Source organism: Myotis myotis, unplaced genomic scaffold, assembly GCF_014108235.1.
Source record: "Myotis myotis isolate mMyoMyo1 unplaced genomic scaffold, mMyoMyo1.p scaffold_m19_p_5, whole genome shotgun sequence".
NCBI classification, from domain to species: Eukaryota; Metazoa; Chordata; class Mammalia; order Chiroptera; family Vespertilionidae; genus Myotis; species Myotis myotis.
The window spans coordinates 78,361,536-78,385,362 of record NW_023416357.1 but is presented as its reverse complement, the minus strand read 5'-3'; the positions used below and the strand labels follow the sequence as shown (position 1 = coordinate 78,385,362).

Sequence of the window (23,827 nt, the reverse complement as noted above, 5' to 3'; positions counted from 1 at the left end):
ACCCCAGCCATAACCATCTATCTCCTTCAATTATATCTGACCTATTTGTTCATTGTCTCCTACTATTAAATGAAAGCCCCATGATTCTGTTGTGTTCATTGCTGTATTATCCCCAGCACTTAGAATAGTGTTGCTGGTACCCAATTTGTTGAATAACCAAATTCATATTTGTTTTACTTCAGCAAAGAACCAATTTGATTAGTACCACAGACTTTCCAAACACATATATGAAATATGTAATTAAATATTAATGAAGCAAGCATACTCAATACACAAGAACCAAGAAACATTATTTCTGTCCTTTAGACTCCAAATGCCCAGCACTGGAAATATGAATCTGAACACAAATATACATAGAGAAAACATCAATTATGATAGCATTGCACAGATTATTTTCCACATTTTAAATCCCCAAATTTATCTTTCCTTTTACCCAGGCAGTCAGTTGGTGTCTACTTGGAGAATGTATACAGTATTATGGGTAAACCAGACTTCAGCACTGGTGGCATGGGTTTAACAGGGTGAAGCCTCTGGCGAAAGTGTGAAATAATCCAATCTTGACTTTGCTATATACAAGTATTTCATATCAGGGTCCTAATTTTACTCAATCCTGGAACTACTCTACTCCCTAACCCCAGGGATATGGCCCATTCTTGTTCTTTCAGGGTGACTTTTAAGAACTCAAGCTATATACTGAATTAGTGGATGAAATTTCTTGTCCAAGAATCAATACAGCCCACTCGGAAGCAGTTACAGGCATTAGAGGACATAACATACTTGTTTCTGTTTTACAGGAAGTCTTTGTTAAGTGGGAGGAATTGTCCACCCTGAGACATTCAATGAACAAATCTTTATTAAGTACCTATTCTCTATATGGAGATGAATGAGATACAAGTTCAGATCCAATGAAAGAGACAGTCGTATCATACATCATCATAAGAATTCCTCCTCAGGCCCACTAAAGTCAGACATCCTTAGCACTGCCACAGAGGCAGGAGAGGCTCACGCCAGCCATGAGCCCGGCTTCTGGCTTCGCGATGCTCCCCCTGTGGGAACACATTGACCTCCTGTGTTGAGCATCTGCCCCCTGGTAGTCAGTGCATGTCATAGCAACCGGTCATTCTGCCATTCAGTCAATTTGCATATTAGCCTTTTATTATATAAGGATTCCATTCTCAGGAGGTCATGGTAGAGAGGTGATGGTGGTAATCCCCATTGTGTCCCCCTCAACTCCCCTGCCATCTCAGAGCAGGTCTGGGGGATCGGCAGGAAGAAAAGGTAATAAGAAAGCCCTGGCCTGTGTGGTTCAGTTGGTTGAGTGTCGTCCTGTGCATCCTCTTATGCACCAAAAGGTTGCAGGTTCAATTCCTGGTCAGGGCACATACCCAGGAGTGTGGGCTAGATCCCTGGTAGGGGGTGTGCAGTAAGCAGCAGATCAAAGTTTCTCTCTCACATTGATGTTTCTCTCTACCTCTCCCTTCTTCTCTCTCTAAGAATCAATTTTAAATAATCTTTAAAACAAAAAAGATAATAAGAAAGAGGATACTATATCCTGGCATTGGAGTCAGAAAAACCTGGGTGTGAATTCCACCTGCATCACTTTCTATGAGAGTGACACTAGCAATTTCTTCAGCTTCATGAGCCCATTTTATCATGAGTAAAATGTGTACAAGACCTATTTCATAGTAATTAAAAAATCCACAAGCTTAGTAAGACATAAAAGACACTTGATGATATAGTTGTTCTCTTTAATGCTCCCTTTTTATTAATAAAAAAGGCTAAAGCCCTAACCGGTTTGGCTCAGTGGATAGAGCGTCGGCCTGCAGACTGAAAGGTCCCAGGTTCGATTCCGGTCAAGGGCGATTAGAAAAAAAAAAAAGGCTAAAACAGTCCACATACCACCAGCAAAAGGCTCCCAAGCCATGGCCTAAGGACAACTGTACCAAGGTAATGCTACCTTTTAAAACTGTTTTAATAATGTTTTATCCTGGCCAGGTATCTCAGTTGGTTAAAGCACCGTCCCGATATGCCAAAGTTCAGAGTTTGATCTCTAATCAGGGCACATACAAGAAACAACCAGTGAATGCATCACTAAGTGGAACAACAATGTTTCTCTCTCTCCCTTCCTCTCTCTAAAAAAAAAATTTTAAAAAATCAATCATTTTTTAAAAAAACCAGTGATTTCAAATAACATTAATGCTTTAAATCTAGTAGGAGCTATTCTAGATTGTCTACACCATATTTTTCCACATTTGATAATCATGCTACCCTCCCTCCACTTTTTTTCTTCCTGTAGAGGCAGGAATCATTACTTTGGGTTGATTTTTTGAAATACTTAAAAAAACAACACAATTCCAGGCATTAGCTTTGAAGAGTTTCTGCCTTCTTGAAAACTTTTCTCTCAGCTTTCCTGAAACAGCTCTCCTAGTTATTTCTAACCAGCATAGCAGCTCCTTAATTTCCTTTGCTAGTGTCTCCTCAATCTCTAACAGACCTTCCTTTAGACATTTTCTAGGCCTAATCCCAGACCTTATACCTGTTCTCTTATCTATGCACTCTCCTTAAATAATTTCATTCATAACCTTAGACACTATACACACACATATATATATGATTTTTATACTTTCTAATACACACACACACACACACACACACTTTTCTACTCCCCTCCCTCATAATGATTCATGGACTAAGATGTCTTACAGGCTACTGAGAATTCTTTTTTTTATCCCTCAAATCTATTCCTTCTCCAGTATTTCCCATCTCAGGCAACAGTACAGCCATCTATTCAGTTGCTCAAGACCAAAACCTGGGAATCAGCTTCTTTTCCACTCCCACATTCAATCCACCTACATCCAATTCTATCTGCCACCATGCCTTATTATCTGTTACCCAGACCACAGTTAAGAGCTTGGATCTCCCTGCTTCCATTCTTGTTCCTGCCAATCCACTCTCCACCCAGCAGTAAGCAATGTTAAAACAAAACAGATCATGTTGCTACCTCACATAAAATCCTTCAATCACTTCGGACTAGATTTATGGTGAAATCTTACACTGGTCACCTTATGTTCTTTAGATATATCCCTCTCTCACCTCACTACCTTCACAAATGCTGTCTCTTCAGCCTGGAATGTCTTCCTACCATATCTTCAAAATCCTTAAAGTTTCAGCTTCAATGTTATACACTTCTGGAAAAAGGCTTCTCCAACCCAATTAAAATTAGGTCCTATTATATCCTCACTAGAAGCCTATACTTTTCTTCCCTAGCATTAAAAAAATAATTATAACTATGTTATATGTACAACTATTTGATTAATGTATGTTTAAGCAGAGTCAGTTATCTGTTTCCCTAATCACTGCATCATTTCACAGTGCCACAGCCATGTGTCCTTTCACCAATAAATATTTGAAACAGAAAACTCATGAGTCCTGGCCCTAGAATGGCTGCATAATACAGCAAGATATGCCATGGATATTTAACTATTTCCCTTCAGTTGAATTTTTAGGCAAAATACTTTTTTAAAATCACAGTGCTAGGCAATGAAAGGAATTCAAGTAGAAGGAAGACAAGTTCTCAAGAAGTTTCTGGAGTGCCTGTCTTTTTACTTTTTTTGTTCTTCCATAGTTCCTAGCACACAGATCCCTGGTAGATACTTAAAGCATTTAGTGACCAAAGTACTACATGATAATCAAAGTGATAATAGAGTCCACTGAAGGCTAGAAGCATTAGAAAAATGTTTAAGGAGCTAGAACTCAATTTAGATAGGGTGAGGAATAACTTTTAGGGATCTGCCCAACTTATGCTATCACCCCTCACCTGCCCTCCTTCAACAGCAGTATGGCCAGATTTGTACTCCTTAACACAAAACATTTCTATAATCCATTTGCTGAATTCTAAACAAAATTATCTTCAATATGAGATTTTATGCTTAGTTAACATATATTAATTAAACTTTTTTTGGCCATAAAGGACCCGAGTGGTAGATGATAAAAAACTACAAAGAATTCATTATACTATCTGTTGCATAAATGAAACTTAACAAAACATTTTACATGCTACATTCATTTAATAATGTAGGTATTAGGATCGAAAATTGAAATCCTAGAGTTTAACTATGTACTTTCTGAAGGACCAATATAAGATCAAAATAATAACTACATTAGCAATTATTTTCCAAGCACTGCACATGGGACTTTCTGTGCATTCCCCCCGCCGCACCCCCCCCCCCCCCCGCCCCCTCCAATCTTCAAAATAACCCTGAAAGTTGAAAAAACTGAGGCTGACAAGCTGGGTGACTTCAACTACTATACAGCTTACAATACAGGTGTTCTTTTTTTAGACAATGTAAACTGAACTAAAAATGCCAAAACAAACATAAAAACCCTGATGTTTTAGAGAACTTCATATGCTTGGTTACTGAATTTAAAATAACAAAAGTTTTCCTAGGAAGCATACAAGTTCAAGGAATATAACATCCTTTAATTTAAAAAGTCTTTCTAGCTCAGCTGATGTGGCCCAGTGGTTGAGAGTTGACCTATGAACCAGGAGGTCATGGTTTGATTCAGGTCAGGGCACATACCTGGGTTGCAGACTTCATCCCCAGTAGGGGGCGTGCAGGAGGCAGCCAATTAATGATTCTCTCACATCATTGAAGCTTCAATCTCTCCCTCTCTTCCTCTTTGAATTCAATATATATATATATATATATAGATAGATAGATAGATACACACACACACACACACACACACACACACACACACGCACACACATAAAGCCTTTCTAAAACTCATGGGTAAATATAGAGTGCTTTACTGCCAAATTACTCAGCTTTGGTGAAATATATCTGAAATTTACCTGCATTAATAATTTCAATAAAAGTTCTCTTAAAAAAGGAAAATTACCAGCTACATAGCTACTTTACAAAGATTTTTAGTTTTGAAAGGAAAAAATAACAGATTTGAGAGAAAATACAAGAGTATGAGTGTTATAGAAAGTCTTTTTCTTCTAATATAACAAAATACCACAATAGAATAACAGTAGCATTATCCAAAGCCAAATGATGTCAGGCTTCTAATCAATAAGCTGTTAAGGGTTGAGACATCTGTAATTATTTCAAACTGTATGAATGCTACATTATCAAACACTGGGACAAGTAGTTTTGTATGAAATGACTGTATGAGATCAAATAATCACATCAAAAAGAAATTACATACTTCTGTATTTAAACTTTACATACTAAGATCTTTTCAATCTGTATGGTACCAACTCTTTGCATTCACCAGATTTCATCAATGTAGTCATTACATATTGTAAAAGCAAACTTCAGGTATTCCCATAAAATAGTTAATTAGTTGAATCTCAAAAGCATCAATGTTATCGCGAAATAACAATTTTGTACCATGAAGAAATAAAAGTCATATGTGGCCATAAAATGGAATTACAGAAACAGTATAGGGATGATTTTCTGTTAACAAAGTATAACTATCTATGCAAGACCCCACAAAGTCTTTCTGGACTTCCTCCACAGAAAAAAACTCACTGCTGCTCTCTCAATCTCTCCTGTGCGCCCACTCCCCCATCTTATTTTTTATAGCCCTCTCCCTAAAGGTTTACATTAAAAATGGATTTATAGCATTATCAAGAACAGCATGTCTCTAGATTTATGATCTTTGCATATTCAAGGTTGCAGGAATTGAGCTTTAATAATTCATGGACCGCAAATACGCCCTGTTAAGATTTTTCCCTCCAACACTAAAGTTCCTACTCTTGGGATCCCTAATGGGTGTACATGAGCCATACAACAATACAACCTTTAAAAAGGACACAAATGGTAGGTGTGCTCTCCTGAGACGTCCTCACCTAAACCTCCTGCACATTCCCTTGCGGGCCCACAAGCATAACTGTCATGCAGAGAGATGGTTAATTGTTCAACGCGGCTGAGAAACCAAGCGTAATTGAGATATATAACTGGATGGGGAAGGTGGTTAAATGCAGCCTCTCCAGTATCGCGTAAGTAGCCTAACCCGCTGCAAACTTTTAAGAGATTAAGTTACATTCCTCTGCAATTCCACCCTTGACAGCTGAATCCAGAGATGCCAGCGAGTCGTGCACATCCATTCCCGCCACCTCACCGGGGGAAAGCAGGAGGCCACATCCTGTGGCCGGCGCGGACCAGAGGTTGGGAAAGGAGGCAGGGCTGGCGAGAGGGCTGCAGGGGGAGGGCCGGGAGAGCTCACCTTCTCCAGCTCATCGTGCAGCTCCGCTAGGCTGGGACGGAGCAACTTCTCGCCCAGCTGGGCCACAGTGTGCCGGTAGTGGTCGATCCTGGGCACGGCGTCCATGGTGTTGTGGCCGAAGGTGCGCTGGTAGTAGGTGTTGGTGTGGGTGTCATAGTAGTAGTGCTGGTGGTGCCCGCTGCTGCCGCCGCCCGAGTGCAGGCTGCTGCCCTCGCTCAGCACCGTGTCCCCGCCGTTCTGGAAACTCACGTTGGGCCCGTCGCCGCCGACCCCCGCCGCATCCGACTGGCTCTCCTCGGCCGAGGAGGCAGCCGGGTCCACGAAGTTCACACGGAAGCGGCCCTTGGCTTCCTCACTGCCTTTCGCCGGCCCGCTCTCGCTGGTGGCTTTCCCGTCCACGGAGGTCTCCTTGCTCCCCGCCCCGGCACCAGCCGCCGCCGCCGCCGCAGCAGCAGCAGCAGCAGCCCGCCCCGCGCTCTCGGAGACCAGGTCCACCTGGAAGCGGCTCTGGCTCGGGGTGGGCCCCAGCGGTCTGCCCAGTCCGTCCCCGGCCGCCGAGACGCCCTCGCCGCCGCCCCGGCTAGCATCCTCCGGCATAGAGGACACGGCCGCGCCGGGCAGGTTCACCCCGGAGGCGGCCCGCGGCGTCTCTCCGACCCCGGCCAGCCTGGGGACGCCGGAGGAGGGCGCCGGAGGCCCCGGATCCATCGCCTCCGACCCTCGGCGGACCAGAGAGCCTGGCGGACTTCGCGGGCTGCACGCCCTCAGCGCCCCTGGCCGGCGGTGGCCGCGGTCGCAACGCCAGAAGCAGGAGTCGGCTCTCCGCCGCTAGCCCGGGCCGGCACGGACCCGCCGGCAGCCGAGTCAGCGCGAGAGTGCGGCCGGCGCGGGGCGGGCCCGCTGTTTAAAGGCTCGGCGCGGCCGCGGCGGTGGCGGCTGCCGCTGCAGCACGCGGGAGGCGGGGCCCGAGCGCCCCACCCCTCAGCCCGCCCACCGCGGTCCTGCAGTGACGCCCGCGGACGCTCCCCGGGCGCCCGGCCCTCCTGGGGTTCTGCGTGGCCCCACGCGAGAGCGACCCGCGCGAGGATCGTGTGCGGCCAGCCCGCGCCCCGCTTCAGGCAGCACGAGCCACGCGGTCGGGGAGCGGCCGCGCGCCGCCTGACCGCCGTCGCCGGGAAGATCTCGCACTGCTGCCTCCTCTTCCGTCGCCCTCCTCCCACCCCTCCACCTCCTTCCCCCGCCCCGCTCTGCGGTGCTGAGGAGTGGGCCCTCGGCTGTCTCCTTCTCTCCCCGCCTCCGGGGCTGCGGGCCGCGGGCCGGCAGCCGGGACCGCGGAAAACCGGGCAGCGGACGGCGCCCGGCACGGGCAGCGGAGAGGCGCGCGGGCCCTGCTTCGGCGCACGCGGATCACGGACGCTCCCGCGGCAGCTGCCACCACCGCGGCCGCTCGAGAGGCTCGAGCCCACTGGCTTTTTTTTTTTTTAAGTTCTGAACTCGCAGTACTTGTGCTGAGCGGGCGAGATCTCGCGAGATGCTGCAGGGCTGCAGGGCTGCAGGGCCGCTTCCCCTGAGGCGCGTGGTACCCGCGGCGGTGCTGGACCCGAGCTCCTCAGGAGGACGCCGGGGGCGCTCCGGTCCCGCCCGCAGGTGCTTCCGGAGTGGCTGGCGGGGCGCGCCCCCGGGAGGCCTGCGCGGGGCTCCCGCCGGCGGCGACTCTCGCGCTCGCTCCGGGCCTGAGCCTGGGGGAAGGCAGGGTTTCCGCTGCCGCCTTCGAGATGTAAACGCACCCGCAGGGCAGCCTGAGGTTTGCGTAACCGGAGACTCGCCGGTGGAGATGCCGTGGGTGTGTCCACACTCCAGGGACACCTTACTGTACCAGCGGTGATGTTTGAAGCCGGGAGGAGGGAGATCAGTTAGGATGCCCTGTTGTCTCATGACGACTTTAAACCCGGTATTTCCAAAGCCGAGAGGAAGTTCAGAAGTGAATGTGAGAGCAGTAACTAAGCGGGAAGTTTCGACATCACGGAGGTGGTGAAGAATCCTCTGTTTTAACCAAAACAGAAAGGTCCTCTTGCAGGTCTGTTTTCTCTCTCAGTGGTTCTCACCTTCTGGCCCTTTAAATACAGTTCCTCATGTTGTGACCCAACCATAAAATTATTTTCGTTGCTACTTCGTAACTGTAATGTTGCTACTGTTATGAATCGTAATGTAAATATCTGATATGCAGGATGGTCTTAGGCGACCCCTGTGAAAGGGTCGCTCCACCGCCAAAGGGGTCGCGACCCACAGGTTGAGAACCACTGCAGGTAAAATGTAGGGGAAAGTAATTATTTTGCAACTTCCTTAACAGAATCCATTTTTAACCTAAATTCTACCCACAGCCCTACATGAACACAGAACAATGAATGACTTCTTCGGTCACTTGCCTTTTAAGTGTTTATATGTATTTTTAAGTTTTATTTATGGGAACCAACACCGTCCTTTGCCGAACCCTAGAAGCGTGATCGAAGAGCCGCAGAGTGTGCAGGACTGTTTGAAAACACAGTGCTGTTAAGAGAGCTGCAACCAGATTGTTTTTAAAAAGTTGTCATAACCATGATCTTAGTGGACCTGCACAGCTTTTCGTCTCAGTTTACTATCTCCGTTGTAAAGGAGAGAGGAAGGAGCCGCCCTTGGATCATGTAGCTGTGGTTCTTAAACCCCCTCTTGAGCAGTGTAATACCACAAAACCGTAAGAGGCCAGAAAAATCAGGTGGCCCTTCAGGCAGTGCCACTTCTACCAGGGCATTGCTGCCTGGGTAGCTGACCTGGTGGTACCGCTTAGCTCCGAGCTGATTAGGTGGCTATTTCCACATTCATTGAACTGCACAAATGGTAAGCACCTACCATGAGGTGCTCTGTGTTCTGTGGGTATAGCAGTGAGCCAGACAGACTATCCCTTCTCTCATGAAGCCCATTGTTGGGGGGGAAGGGGGGAGCAACAAATGATAAAGTATATAGCATGCTATAGGAATATAGAAATATAGAGCGTGCTTTGAGTGCCAAGGAAAGGAATAGGATATGTATGTGAGATGGAGGTGGTAAAATCTTCCACAGGATGGCCCCACTGAGAGGGTGACATCTGAGTGAGGAAGTGGGTGATGCAAATATCTGGGAAAAGAACATTCCAAGCAGAGGAAAAGCAAAAGCCCAAAGGTGAGAGCATGTCTGACAGGTTCACAGAATTTCACATAGGCCAGTGTGGCCGAAACCGTTTAAGGGATGGGGAGAATCAGAGCCCATTCGGTCAGAGAGTTCACAGATTGGGGGTATAACAGACCAAATTGTGTAGGACATCTTAGGCTATTGGAAGGACTTTGACTTGTACCCTGAGTGGGATAGGCTATTAGTCAACTTGGGCTGCCCTAACAAAATACCGTAGACTGGGTGACTTAAACAGAAATTTATTTTCTTGCAGTTTTAAGATGAGATCAGCATGCCATCATGGCCAGGTTTTGGTGAGTGAGTGGAGCATGCCACCTTCACATCTGGTCACATGTTGAAGAGAGAACTCTGGTGTCTCTTCTTGTAAAGGCACCTGTTCTCTCTGATGAGGGCTCCACCCTATGACCTCATTTAATCTTAATCACCTCCTTAAAGACACATAGGTTAGGGCTTCAGTATATGGATTTGGGGGGAGGGGGGAGACACCATTCCATCCCTGGCAGATGGCAAGTTATCCTGAGCAGAGGAATGACGTGATTTGACATAGATGTAAATGATCAGTCTAGCTGCCTTGTTGTAAATATACAAGGGAGTAAGGGGTGGGGACAAAGAGGGAAGCAAGGAGATGTGATAAGAGGTAATAACAAAAGTTCAGGAAGTGGTGGTGTGGCTTTGACCACAATGGGTAGCAGTGAGAATGTTTGGAAAGTGGTTGAATTCTGAGGGGGCAATAGAATTTGCTGATGAATATAGAGTATGAATAAGAGTCCAAGGGTTTGGGGTCTTAGCATCTAGGAAAATGGTGTTGCTGTTTTCTTGGATAAGGAGATGGTGAATGGAGCAACCTTGGGTAGCAAGAATACCGGGAGTTCAGTCTGAGACGTCTGTTGGAGAAAACAAATAAATGCATAGTAATAATAATAAACAGTCACTCAAAAATGTGTAAGTGCAGCCGTAACCAGTTTGACTCAGTGGATAGAGCGTCGGCCTGCGGACTGAAAGGTCCCAGGTTCGATTCTGGTCAAGGGCATGTACCTTGGTTGCGGGCACATCCCCAGTGGGGCGTGTGCAGGAGGCAGCTGATCGATGTTTCTCTCTCATCGATGTTTGTGACTCTATCCCTCTCCCTTCCTCTCTGTAAAAAATCAATAAAATATAAAATAAAAAAATGTGTAAGTGCAAACTGAGAAGTTCTAGGACAGGCTCAGCTGGTGTGGCTCAGTTGTTGAGCATTGACCTATGAACTAAGAGCTCATGCTTAGATTCCAGCTCAGGGCACATGCCCATGTAATGGGTTCCATCCCCTATCTTTTCATGCTTATTCTTGCTCCTTTCCAATCTTTTCCCCACAAAATAACCGGAGACTGTTAATAAATGTAAATCTGATCATGTGCCTCTCTATCTCCCTGGAAACCCATTAATGGTTTTATAGGGCTTTTAGAATAGACAGACTCATTAATCTCTTACCATGGTACAATGAGAATGTAAAATAGAGGGACCAAACTTAGAAAGGAAGTGACCTTTCAGCTGAAGTCTGAAGGTTGATTGGGATTAAACTAATTTGCTGGGGAGTTTCAAAAAAGGGAAACATTGTGGACAAAAGCCCTCTTGGAGTGAACATGACCCGTCTAGGGAGCTTGAAGCCAGTTTGGTTAAAGCATAGTGATTAAGGGGCAAGAGTGGTAAGAGATTAATGAGTCTGTCTATTCTAGAACTTTAAAAATATATATATATATATTTTATTGATTTCAGAGAGGGAGAGGCAGAGATAGAAACATCAACGATGAGAGAGAATCACTGATTGGCTGCCTCCTGCATGCCTCCTATGTGCTCAAAGGGGAAGTTTGTATAAGAGAGTACATATGTGGGGGACTTCTGCAAATAGATAACTGACACCATGGACATGTCGACATAAAAAAATACAAACCTATAGATAATTTTTTTACTAGTTTATTGAGCCAATCTGATGACATATGCCAGGGAGCAAGCTCTCAAATGCTCCATAGAAATACAGTTTTGCAGCTTATTTATGCATTTGAAATTAAGGAGGGAATGTAAGAAAGATTACATGGAGGTGGAAGAAAGCAAGGTGGGGATTGGATTACAGGATAGTTAACAAGAAAATGTGCTCTCTTAAGGATGGTGTATTTCAAAGGTGTGTTAATCTAGACCAGTGGTTCTCAACCTTCCTAATGTTGCGACCCTTTAATACAGTTCCTCATGTTGTGGTGACCCCCAACCATAAAATTATTTTCGTTCCTACTTCATAACTGTAATTTTGCTACTGTTATGAATCGTAATGTAAATATCTGATATGCAGGATGTATTTTCATTGTTACAAATTGAACATCATTAAAGCATAGTGATTAATCACAAAAACAATATGTAATTATATATGTGTTTTCCGATGGTCTTAGGTGACCCCTGTGAAAGGGTCGTTCGACCCCCAAAGGAGTTGCGACCCACAGGTTGAGAACCGCTAATCTGGACACACACAAACAATGGACAGAGCTTGCTTAAGGCAAAGATAAAACTTTTACTAAAATAATATATGCCAGGGGCATGACTACCCACCATGACCTGCCCAGTTAGGAATTTGCGATCAGATCACCCTTGAGGTAAATTTCCACAGAACCCCTTTTTTTTCACCCACAGACATGAATGGGACCACTCGGGGATGGTGTGGAGCAGCACTATACAATAGAACTTCCTGTGATGATGGGAATCCTGCCCTGTATGATAGCCACGAGCCACCTGTGGCTATTGAGCACTTGAAATGCCTAGTGCAACCAAGGGAATGAATTTTTAATTTAAATGTAACTTTATTATTTTAAGTTTATTAAAGAGCCCTATGGGCTAGAGGCTGCCATATCTAGCAACTTAGGTATAGAGTTCAAAAGATGGCCTAGGGCCCAGCGTAGTATAATTCCTGAGGGAAGAGAAGAAAACCAGATGAAGGCATTTTCAAAGTAGGATTAGCTATGTTAAATTGGGCCAAGAGGTGGGGAAAGATGAGAGGTGAATATAGCATATTGAATTTATTAACATGTATTGTGCAATATCATAGGAGGGTAATGAGAGGGAGAGCAAGTGTTCCAGGAGATATAATCAAAATATATATGTGAAACTCACAGAAACACTTTAGGAGAGGTCTCCTTTTAGTTTATTGTCAGCAAACATTTGGTTATTAGTTTCACCATGTGTCCATTTAGGCACTAGCCTTGAGGAGAACAGACTCATTGTTAGTGCCATGATGAAGTACCCAGGTCATTTTGCTCATTTTCCTTTTTTGTCAAAAAGTCAGCCTTTGGCAATATTTGTTTCAATGTACTTAGTACTATGTATTGAATGTACTTAGAATTTTATAACTAAAAAGGACTTTAATTTCACAAATGCTAAAAGAGATATAAGTTATATTAGACCTACATATCTTTAGCATTAGAACATGTGAAAACTATGTAGAATCTTTGAAATCAGCTCTTTTGTTTTCCAGTGAGTTTAATGTGCTATGTTTACATTGCACCTGGTTATGGTTTTCCTTTTGTAGTAGCATACAGATTAGGTCAATGGTATTTCCATTAAGAAATAAAGTGATTGCCGAAACCGGTTTGGCTCAGTGAATAGAGCGTCGGCCTGCGGACTGAAAGGTCCCAGGTTCGATTCCGGTCAAGGGCATGTACCTGGGTTGCGGGCATATCCCCAGTAGGAGATGTGCTGGAGGCAGCTGATCGATGTTTCTCTCTTATCGATGTTTCTAACTCTCTATCTCTCTCCCTTCCTCTCTGTAAAAAATCAATAAAATATATTTTAAAAAAAAAAGAAAGTGATTATACTATCACAGAAAAAAAGTTACTGAGAGAAACTTGTTTATTCTTCGTCATAATTTTGTTCACTTGCCTAAGTTCCAATTACATTCTTCTTTAATTAAAAATATTATAAACATTTTAAAGTCAGTCATGTAATTAAATAATCAAAATCTGATTGTGCTTTTTCTTTAATATTTAAATATATTTTTTATTGATTTTAAAGAGGGAAGGGAGAGGAGAGATAAAAAAAAACATCAGTGATGAGAGGGAACCATCCATTGGTTGCCTCCTGCACGCCCTCCAAAGGGAATCTAGCCACAACCTGGGCATATGCCCTGCCTGGGCATCAAAATGTGACCTCCTGGTTCATAGGTCAACGCTCAACCACTGAGCCACGCTGGCCGGGCATCATATTTGTGAATTATGTCTTTCAAAACAGCCCACGATTCTATTGAATTTAAATCTTATCCAAGCAGTAAGTTCATGACAAATGCCTTTAAAATAAATGTAATATCTGTCTTTTCTCATTCCTCATTCTACCAATATATGTATGTCATAAAGCTAGTCAAGGAAATCTCTTCTACTCAAATTTTGTATTGGAAAAGTTACCTTTCATCTCCACTGATTTACTTCTATACATCTAACTCTGCAGGCTATGAACATTTGCAAACTTCAAAATTTGTTATCAAATATTAATATGTAGAAGCAAATAGTTTCACAAAATAGTTTAGTTATTCCAGTGATGTGGTCTCCGTAGCCAGACTGCCTGGATTTGAATCTCGGTTTCAGTAGTTACTGGTCATGTGAACTTGGGCTAATGTGACTTCTGTGCCTCAATTTCCTCATCTGAAAAATAGTGATAATAATTGTACTGCCTCCTAGAATTATGAGGATTATATGAATTAGTATCTAAGGCACTTAGTGCCTGATACATGGTAAGCCCTAATGTATATAAACATTAAATAGGTGTTTAAACTTTTAATATGCTATTCAAAAAAAGTAACGCTAAGACAAACCTTTAAAAATGTATTCTTTTTGTGACTGTCCTATTTAGTTTTTAAATTTTGCTTTTTGTTTTGTTTTTGAGAGGCATTGGAGTGCATTTAAGTATCAGATAAGCCATTCTTTACTGTTACAGGTTTTCGATTTTTAAAGCAGTTGTTAATGTCATTTTGCTGCCACTTTTGGGGGAGATGAAACAGCCTAGACTGAGGATTTCTTTCTTGTTCATCTTAAATTCATTTTTCCTTATACGGGACCCTTTAAAACTAATGGTTTGTCACTGAAATCACTACATACTAAATGTATGTTATATGCTAAAGTATGCTACAGGAGCGTTTTGTTCACTTTCCAAAAAAATAGAGGTTTAAAACACACCAATACTTACAAAACACGCACATACCTTAATAACTACTTTAAATGTCCCCCTTTATGAAGTCAAATACTGTAGTGCATCCTATAACTAAATTACATACCTATATTTTCTTCACTATTAATGAAAAATACCTGATTTTTTTAATCTTCTATTACATTCCTTTATGATTAATTAATGTTTTCACTTTGAAAAAGCTACAAGTATAATTGAGAAATGTTTTTATAATTATTTAAGATGCCTGAAATTCAAAAAGCCATAAACATGGAAGGGATCCTAAAGGATTATGTAGCAAGTCCCTACTTTAAAAAAAATAGAGCAATTATTCTATCTTTGACACTTAAAGAAAAAACAAAATACTTTTTTTTAATTTTTGAGAATATATTTATTAAAACTAAAAACTGTGAAACAAGGAAAGCCTCTGGGTTAGAAGAAGCAACACGAGAGAGCCTGAAGGCGGGGGTGGGGGTGGAGTGGGTGCTGATTTGATTCCTAAAAATTTTATAGGAAAGAAATCAAGGTGGGGCTGCTGTCAGCTCACTGGAGAGTCAGAGAAAAGGGGATTTGGGGGACAGGCTCAGGGGGTTAGCCCAGGATGAGCTGCAGCTGCCTATTGCTCCCCTGGTTGCAAGCCTTGCGGTATCCCTTAGACTCTAAGGCTTAGAGTTTGGGAGATACAAGCCTGTGGGGGAAGGGAAAGGCACAGGGCATGCTCCCAGGAGGGAGAGCACGCCAATAACATACTCTAAAGGTTACAAGTTCTTACAGCCATAGTATTAGACATGTAATACACTCAAAGAATAGGCATTCTTCCTAATGGCTAAACAAAATTATTCTTCTAATGATTCTAATTTTTTTGCTTTTTTTTTTCTTCAGAGGTTATGGTAACCCATAAAATGTAAGGTTATTTTTGGTTTTACTTTTCAAGTGATTTCCTCTTGCATGTCATTCTAGAGCCCAGTTTCTAAGTACGTAATTATTTTTATTACTTTCCTCTGGGCTCTTTCCAAGTAATTTATTCTTCCTTTAAATGTGGGCCAAAACTATTAGGTTCAATATGCCAGTTAAAAAAACAACAATTGGTGATTATAAAGGTAAAGACAGATTTTTTTACAGTACAATTAATTGTTTTTACTTAAAACTGGGCCACCACAGCTGACTTAGACTATGGCCCTGGGTATCAACTCTTCTGATTAGTCAAAAAAATATATATTTTTGTTTTTTTAAAGAAATTTGAACCAGAGGTCCATCTCTATTTTAACCAGTTTCTAAATGTTATTGGTGGAAGTGGGGTGTCACTGGTGGAAGTGGGGTATCCCCTTCCCACTGGGTGCTCAGGATTGGAGCGTGAGAGTCCTGCAAGCCAGGAGGGCAAACCAAGAGGCAAGAGCAAGAGGGCCAGGAACAAAGGGAAGGCCAAATAAGATAGCCATTCATTTGTGCAGCTTTGCCAGAAAGCTGCAACTTAGACACATGCCCAGTAAAGTCTGGGTGAAATAGGGAAGGTACTTTCTTATCAGTCACATCTGGGAACAAGTCATTGGCCAGAGTAGGCATGGCTACTGCAAGCGTGGGAAGATTTGAGATGCATAAGCTCCTGAACAAAGGAGTTCCTCTCTTGATTCACGCTCTCTTGGCCCTTATGCTCTTGCCTCTTGGTTCGGGCTCCTGACTTGCAGGGCTCTCACACTCCTGCATCCACCTACATGGCCCACAGCCGTGTGGATCCCCCACACAATGGACTAAGGGACTGCAACTAGCCTAATGTTAAACCAGACCCAGCTCTACTATGAAATGGAAACTTTGGACTCTGACTCTGCTGAATCCCCAGCCACACATTTCCAGGACTGGGTTAAGGGAAATGGGACTTTAAAAAATAAGGGATGTAATTTCATGCAAATAAGAATCATTCATCCTGCCATGAGAATCTCAGAAAATTCTTTTTCTCAAAATATGATAGGGACCAAGACTCAGTGGGGAAAGGGATCCTCCACTTCCACCAGTGGGTACTATACTTCCACCAATAACATGAAGACACAAAGTTCTAGAATATAGACTCAAAATTTCATATTTATAAGAGATTGATCAATTTGATATTGATAATATTTGGCTAATAAAATACATGTTGGTTTTATTTTCATGGGGGGGGGGTGTGTGTCTGTAAATACATGTTTAATAGAAAAGTCATAGGAAAAATAAAAGGGAAATAGTACTCTAATTCCATCACCCTCAAAGAACATTTACTTTTTGGTTTAGGATAATACAAAATGATTTATTATATGCTTTGTTTTGTAACTTTTAAAACTTACCAATAACATGAATATCTTTCTGTATATATAAGTATCTTGAAGCTACATGGTTCTTAATGGTTTCATAATATTGCATCATTTGGATTTATCATAATTTACTATTTTTTTATTGAATTTATTGGGGTGACATTGGTTAATAAAATACATAGGCTTCATGTGTACAATTCTCTAGCATTTGTACACTGTATTGTGTGTTCACCACCCTAAATCAAGTCTCCTTTTATCACCATTTACCCCCACTTTACCCTCTTCTACCTTTCCCACCCGCGTTCCCTCTGGTAATCACCATACTGTTGTCTGTGTCTGTGAGTTTTTTGGGTTTTTTTTAATCCTTTCACTTTTTTTACCCAAGCCCCCTATCACCTATTTTTGAATGTTTCATTTATTTCCTTTTAATTACAGCAAGCACTGATGCATTGAATATCTTTGTACATATATCTTTCTTCATAATCATTTGTTTCCTTAGTATAACTTTCTAGCAGGGAAATTGCAGGGTGTCTATATTTTTAAAACTTTTGACATACATTGCAAAATTTTCAGAAAGATTGTATCAGTTTATTCTTCTAATAGCATTGTATTTGAGTGTTTGTCTTACAACATTCTCACAACTATCCTTACAAATTCTGAGAAGGATCCTTCTTTATATTTGTCAATCTGATGGGCAAAAGATGTTTACTTTTCAGATCATTGACTGCTAGTGAGGGTGATCTTTTTAAAGTTTGTTAATCATTTGTATATTGCTATTTCTGAATTGCTTGTTGATAGCGATAGTAGACATTTGCTGTATCCTGGGAGTCTGGTTTCCATTCTACCTTGTTTTGGCAATAGCATATAACTGTTTTTGTTTATTTTGGTGGGGTGTGGGAATAAACCTTTGTGCAGTTTTGGAAGGACACAGTATTAGAGGATCTTGCCTGGCCCAGCCAAATTGTGCGCACATGACCAATATGCCAGTCTGGCTCTCTTAAGAGTTTTGAATTTTGAGCGGTGTCAGAAAATAAATCCAGTTGCTGGGACTTTTAGCTGCTCATATCTCACTACCTCCCTCACTAGAGAATTGCCTTGCCTGGGGCAGCCCAAGGGAACTGGCAAGGGGACAGACAATACACAGCCTTTGCTTCTATTTGGGAATACAGTGGGGGCTTGACTTACGAGTGTCCCGACTAATGAGTTTTTTGAAATACCAGCTGTCTCTCGGCTGATTTTTTGCATTGAGTTGATAGAGTAATTTGAGTTAACGAGCTCGGTCTTGGAACGAATTAAACTCGTAAGTCAAGGCCCCACTGTACTCCAAAGAGCACCCTGTAGGATTAACAGAGGCTTCAGCTGCATCCTCATTGTGGGTCTCATTCTCCCTCTGCACAGCCTCCCTTCCTAATTTTCTTACAGGTGTATCTCCTGAGAGCACACCCTCTTCTCCTCCCCCCACCCCGCTTGGAGCAATCCTCCAAGGCTCCTCCACCTCAGTCTGTTTCTAAGGACTGTCCATTTATTCCAGTGGCAGCACTGAAGGAACACTGAATAGTAAGTAGTTCCTGCTACCAGCCTCCTCCTGAACTACCTTTCTTGTCCTTCCTGCACCCAGTTCTTCCTTTTAGCATTCCTATATTCTCAGTAATTCACTCTAAATTACTAAGAGTCAGTTCCTATGGCTTGCAACCAAGGATCAGTGTTAATGCATTCTTTGCAAATTTTCTGATGTCTTTTACTTAATGTTTTTGAGCTTTTTATGTATCACAGACTTAAACCTTAAACTAAATTGGTTCTCTTCAGTTTGTCAGTTCCATTGTAGTTTTTCATCATACCGTTGACATTCGATTATATTTTTAAAATTTATTGCCAAGTCCTGGCTGGGTAGTTCAATTGGTTAGAGACGTGGTTGGCAAACTGCGACTCGCGAGCCACATGCGGCTCTTTGGCCCCTTGAGTGTGGCTCTTCCTAGGCCTTAGGAGTACCCTAATTAAGTTAATAACAATGTACCTATCTATATAGTTTAAGTTTAAAAAATTTGGCTCTCAAAAGAAATTTCAATCGTTGTACTGTTGATATTTGGCTCTGTTGACTAATGAGTTTGCCGACCACTGGGTTAGAGCATCATCCTGATATGCCACGGTTGCAGGTTCCATTCCCAGTTAGGGCACAAACAAGAACGAATCAACCAATGAATGCATGAATGAAATGAATGAATGGAACAACAAATTGATATCTCTCTCTTTTTCTCAAATCAATAAATTAAAAAAATGTATTGCCATCTAGTATCTCAATCTTTTTCTTTGTGATTTTTACTTTGTTATAATGCTTGGAAGCCTTTGCCATCACACATAAAACTAATAGTATAAAGTTTTTATTTTTAATCCTCTGATTATTCTAACATTTATCTTTTCTTTGGTGTGAGGCAATGATTTAACAGTTTTCTTCAAATGATTTAACGGAGTATTTAAGCTTTTATGTTAAAGTCTACTTTATCAGTATCCTCAAATTTCAATGCTTAAATAAGATAGACATTTACCTTTTACTCAGACAACAATCCAGAAATGACATGACTCAAGCAGGCCAGGTAGCTCTGCCATTCTCACCAGGAGGCTCTCATTTCTGGGTCAGAGGCAGCTACTCACATCTTTCTATATTCCAGTCAGTGGGAAGGAGGAACTAGAGAGTGAAAAAAAGCAACTTCACACACACACACACACACACACACACACACACACACACACGCACACACTTGGAGTTCTGGAATTCCCTATGATGATGAGTCCTGCCAATGGGTAGAAACCTGAATTTTAAAGGGTTATAAAGGTTCTATTACTAACATTAAAATGGTAATTATGTTTAACACTAGAGGCCTGGTGCATGAATTCATGCACGGGTGGGGTCCGGCCAGCCCACCCCAATCGGGGCTGATCCGGCAGGCCAGAGGGAGGGACCGCGGGTGGTTGGTGGGCTGGCCCCACCTCCAATCAGAGTGTGGGGGGTCGACCAAGGGTGGGCCCGGCCAGGGGGAGGAGCCATGGGCGGTTGGCGGGCTGGCCCCGCCCCTGGTTGAACTCTCGTTGAACTTCTGGTTGAACTCCTGGTGGAGGGGACAATTTGCATATTAGTCTTTTACTATATAGAATGGAACTGAAAATGAACCTACAAATATTAAGTGAAAATTAACACATAGCTCTAACATGTAAGGGTTTTCCCTTACAAAGTGGTATGTGTGTGAAGGGGTACCATAGCACTTCAAAGCTTCTCTTTCTCCTCTCCACCATATATTTTGATGTGGGACATGAGTTGAGAAGAGACTTTTAACTAGATGATTTGAAGCCTCTTGGACATGCTTCGTGTACTTCTTTTGTTTAGTTCTCAGATTTCTTTCTGTGCAGGCTATGTGAATGTGAGCAATGATGATAGGAACGATATATTAATATAATTGTTTAAAAGGATTTGCAATTTATGTAGTAAATTAATCAGGAAATATAATATTTTTATAGAGGAATGGCCTACATCTGATTTAGGTATGAATATGAAATATCTAATAATGAAGAAGGAATCAAAGTTCTATCTTCTTATCTAAATATAGAATCTACTCTTAGTACTGATACTGATTTTTGTTGTGATGGTTTGGACATAGTCTCTCTTTACATTCTTTTGGGGTTATAAGTGCCCAAATTTAGAATTCATCCTGCACGCCTAAGGATGACTCCTTAGAAACTCACAGAAGATGTCCTTCGGAATCAAAGAACATTGATCTATGTGGGCCATGTTTTTGATGCAGAATGGTAGTAGGTGCTTTGTTTTATTTTTGTAGTTATTATTATGATGTATAACATACAGTGAAGTGTTTATAACATGTATATTTTGATGAAAATTACAAAGCAAGTATCTGCAAATCAGCATCTAGGTCATGAAACATAATACTGTGAGGCCTCCAGTAGCTCCCAAGTATGCCCCTTCCTGATCACACCCCTTTTATCCCATTCCCAGAGAGTTTGTGACTATCATTTCCTTGGCTTTACTTTTTGTATATATATATACATACTAGAAGCCCAGTGCATGAAAACTCATGCACTCAGGCATGTCCCTCAGCCTTGCCAGCACCCTCTTGCAGCCTGGGACCCCTTGGGGATGTCCACCTGCCAGCTTAGGCCTGCTCCCCAGGGGATCAGGCCTAAGCTGGCAGCCAGACATCCCTCTGGCAGCCCGGGAGCCCTTGGGGGATGTCCGACTAACAGCTTAGGGCCTAAGCCACAGTGGACATCCTTAGCACTGCCAAGGAGATGGGAGAGGCTCCCGCCACTGCAGCTGCGCTCACAGCAGTCAGCATGGCTTGTGGCTGAGCGGAGCTCCCCCTGTGGGAGCACACTGGCCACCAGGGGGCAGCTTATGCATTGAGTGTCTGCCTCCTGGTGGTCAGTGCACGTCATAGTGACCAGTTGTTCCTGGTTGTTCTGCAATTAGAGTCAATTTGCATATTACCCTTTTATTATATAGGTTATATCCCTAAACATGATATCAATGGATTCACACTGCATGTTTCTTTTATGTCTTTCTTCTTTTCAGCATTTGTTTATGCATTTGATCCATGTTGTTGTTTGTGTCATAGTACATTTATTTTTGTAACATTATTGTGTTACCTTGTATGGATATACCATCATTAATGTGGCCATTCTATTAATTAATATTTTGGTTCAGGTTATTTTTGCTATTATGAACATGACTACTGTGAACATTTTAGTACACATCATAGCAATATGTGTAAGTTTCTGTAGGATCAATATTTAGGTATTGGTAGTTCATAGGGTATATTCTTCACCTTGAATAGATGGTGATAAATCATCTATACAGGGTGACAAATCATAGATGACAAACTGTTTTCCAAGTGGGTATTATTAAGAGTGATATTATTTTTAAGGTTCTTTACCATGTCCTCAAATATTTGCTAAAAGTTTCCCGAGAGAAGAAAAATATTTGGCATATTATCTTACTGTATTTTATTATAAAATAAATTTTAAAATATCATCTAGAAAGGATAAAAACCCATTCTTTTCCAGTCATTGGTTTAAAAGGGTATCTCAATGTGGATAACATGTATTAATATATTATATATAATATAGTATATAAAATATATAACATGTAATGTACTATATGAAATATATTACATATAATATATATATTATAAATTATGTAATAATATAAAATATGTACTGTATTATAATATACCACATATACTATATTATAATATATAGATAATATATTAGTTATATCATCCTATCTAATAAAAGAGAAACATGGTAATTAGTGTACGACCGCTACCCTTCCCATCGGCTAATCAGCGAGATATGCAAATTAACTGCCAGCCAAGATGGCGGCCGGCAGCCAAGCAGCTTGAAACTAACATGAGGCTTGCTTGCTTCAGTGACGGAGGACTCCAACGTTCCCCGCCTGCCTTGCCGGCCTCTGAGCTTGCAGTTTAAGAAACATTGTAACAAATATAGAAGCTAAACAAAACCCCAGAAACCTGCTTTCAGCGAGCCTGGGATCTCAGAGCTGGAGTTATACATTGTTTCAATTATAGAACCTAAACAAACCAGATACCTTCTTTCAGCAGCAGAGGCCTCAGAGCTGGAGCCAGAGCTAAAGCTAGCTCAGAATAAAAAAAAGAAAGAAAAAAAGGAGCAGTTGGGAGCTTCAGCCCTCAGCCCCTCACCCAGACTGGCCAGGCACCCCAGTGGGGACCCCACCCTGAAGGGTGTGTGACCAGCTGCAAACAGCCATCATCCCCTCACCCAGGCTGGCCAGGCACCCCAGTGGGGACCCCCACCCTGATCCAGGACACCCATCAGGGCAAACCAGCCAGCCCCACCCATGCCTCAGGCCTCTATCCTATATAGTAAAAGGGTAATATGCCTCCCAGCACCAGGATCAGCGGAGCCACGAGGCCTCCCAGCACCGGGATCAGCGTGACAGGGGGCAGCGTCCTAACCCCCTGATCGCCCTGTGGCTCTGTGTGTGACGGGGCGGGGCCACAACCTCCCTATCCGCCCTGCTGTGTTCATGACAGGGGAAGGCACCCAACCCCCTGATCGGCCCTGCTCTGTGCCTGATAGGGGGGAGCTCCCCAACCCCCTGATCGCCCTGCAGCTCTGTGTGTGACAGAGTGCGGCGCCCCAACCCCCCCGCCCCCCACGGGCCCTGCTCTGTGTGTGACGGGGTAGAGCCATAACCTCCCCATCAGCCCTGCCCTGAGTGTGAGAGTGGCGGCGCCCCAACCCCCTGATCGGCCCTGCTCTGTGGGTGATAGAGGGCGGCGCCCCAACCCCCTGATCCGCCCTGCCCTGAGCGTGACTGAGGTTGGCATTGCAACCTCCCAATCTGCCCTGCTCTGTGCATGACAGGGGAAGACGCCCCAACTCCCCAATCGGCCCTGCTCTGAGCCCGAGCAGGGGCTGCACCTAGGGATTGGGCCTGCCCTCTGCAACCCGGGAGCAGGCCTAAGCTAGCAGGTCGTTATCTCCTGAGGGGTCCCAGACTGCAAGAGGGCACAGGTCAGGCTGAGGGACCCCCCTTCCCCCCGAGTGCACAAATTTTTGTGCACTGGGCCTCTAGTATAATATATATTTATGTATTAATTAATGACATTTATAAAATGTTATAATTGCATAATATAAATATAGAGGTCAATTTATATATGACAAATATATATCAAATATGTAATATAACATATATATTAATATATATTGATAACTATATATGGTAAAATAAAATTTTATATTAAGCAAAAAGGTATAAAGTGAATAACAAAATCTCTATTAACTTCTCTCCCTAAAGTTGTGCTTTAAATATTACGTAATAAGCAACTTTTGTATGCTTTTTAAAATATATATTTTGATTTTAGAGAGGAAGGGAGGAGAGA

General features: G+C 42.7%; 1 protein-coding gene across 9 annotated transcripts in view; it reads right to left on the bottom strand.

The window, feature by feature from the left end:
• Positions 1–7,091, bottom strand: part of SLC12A2 (solute carrier family 12 member 2) — a 94,741-nt gene extending 87,650 nt beyond the window's left edge. For all 9 annotated transcript variants that reach the window (XR_004967800.1, XR_004967801.1, XM_036310934.1 and 6 more), the window contains exon 1: positions 6,238–7,091. Coding sequence is in view for 7 of the 9 variants with exons in the window: in XM_036310934.1 (XP_036166827.1) it covers positions 6,238–6,945 (708 nt within the window). In the remaining 2 variants the exon portion in view is untranslated. The remainder of the gene's footprint in view (positions 1–6,237) is intronic.
• Between the last annotated feature and the right edge of the window lie 16,736 nt (positions 7,092–23,827).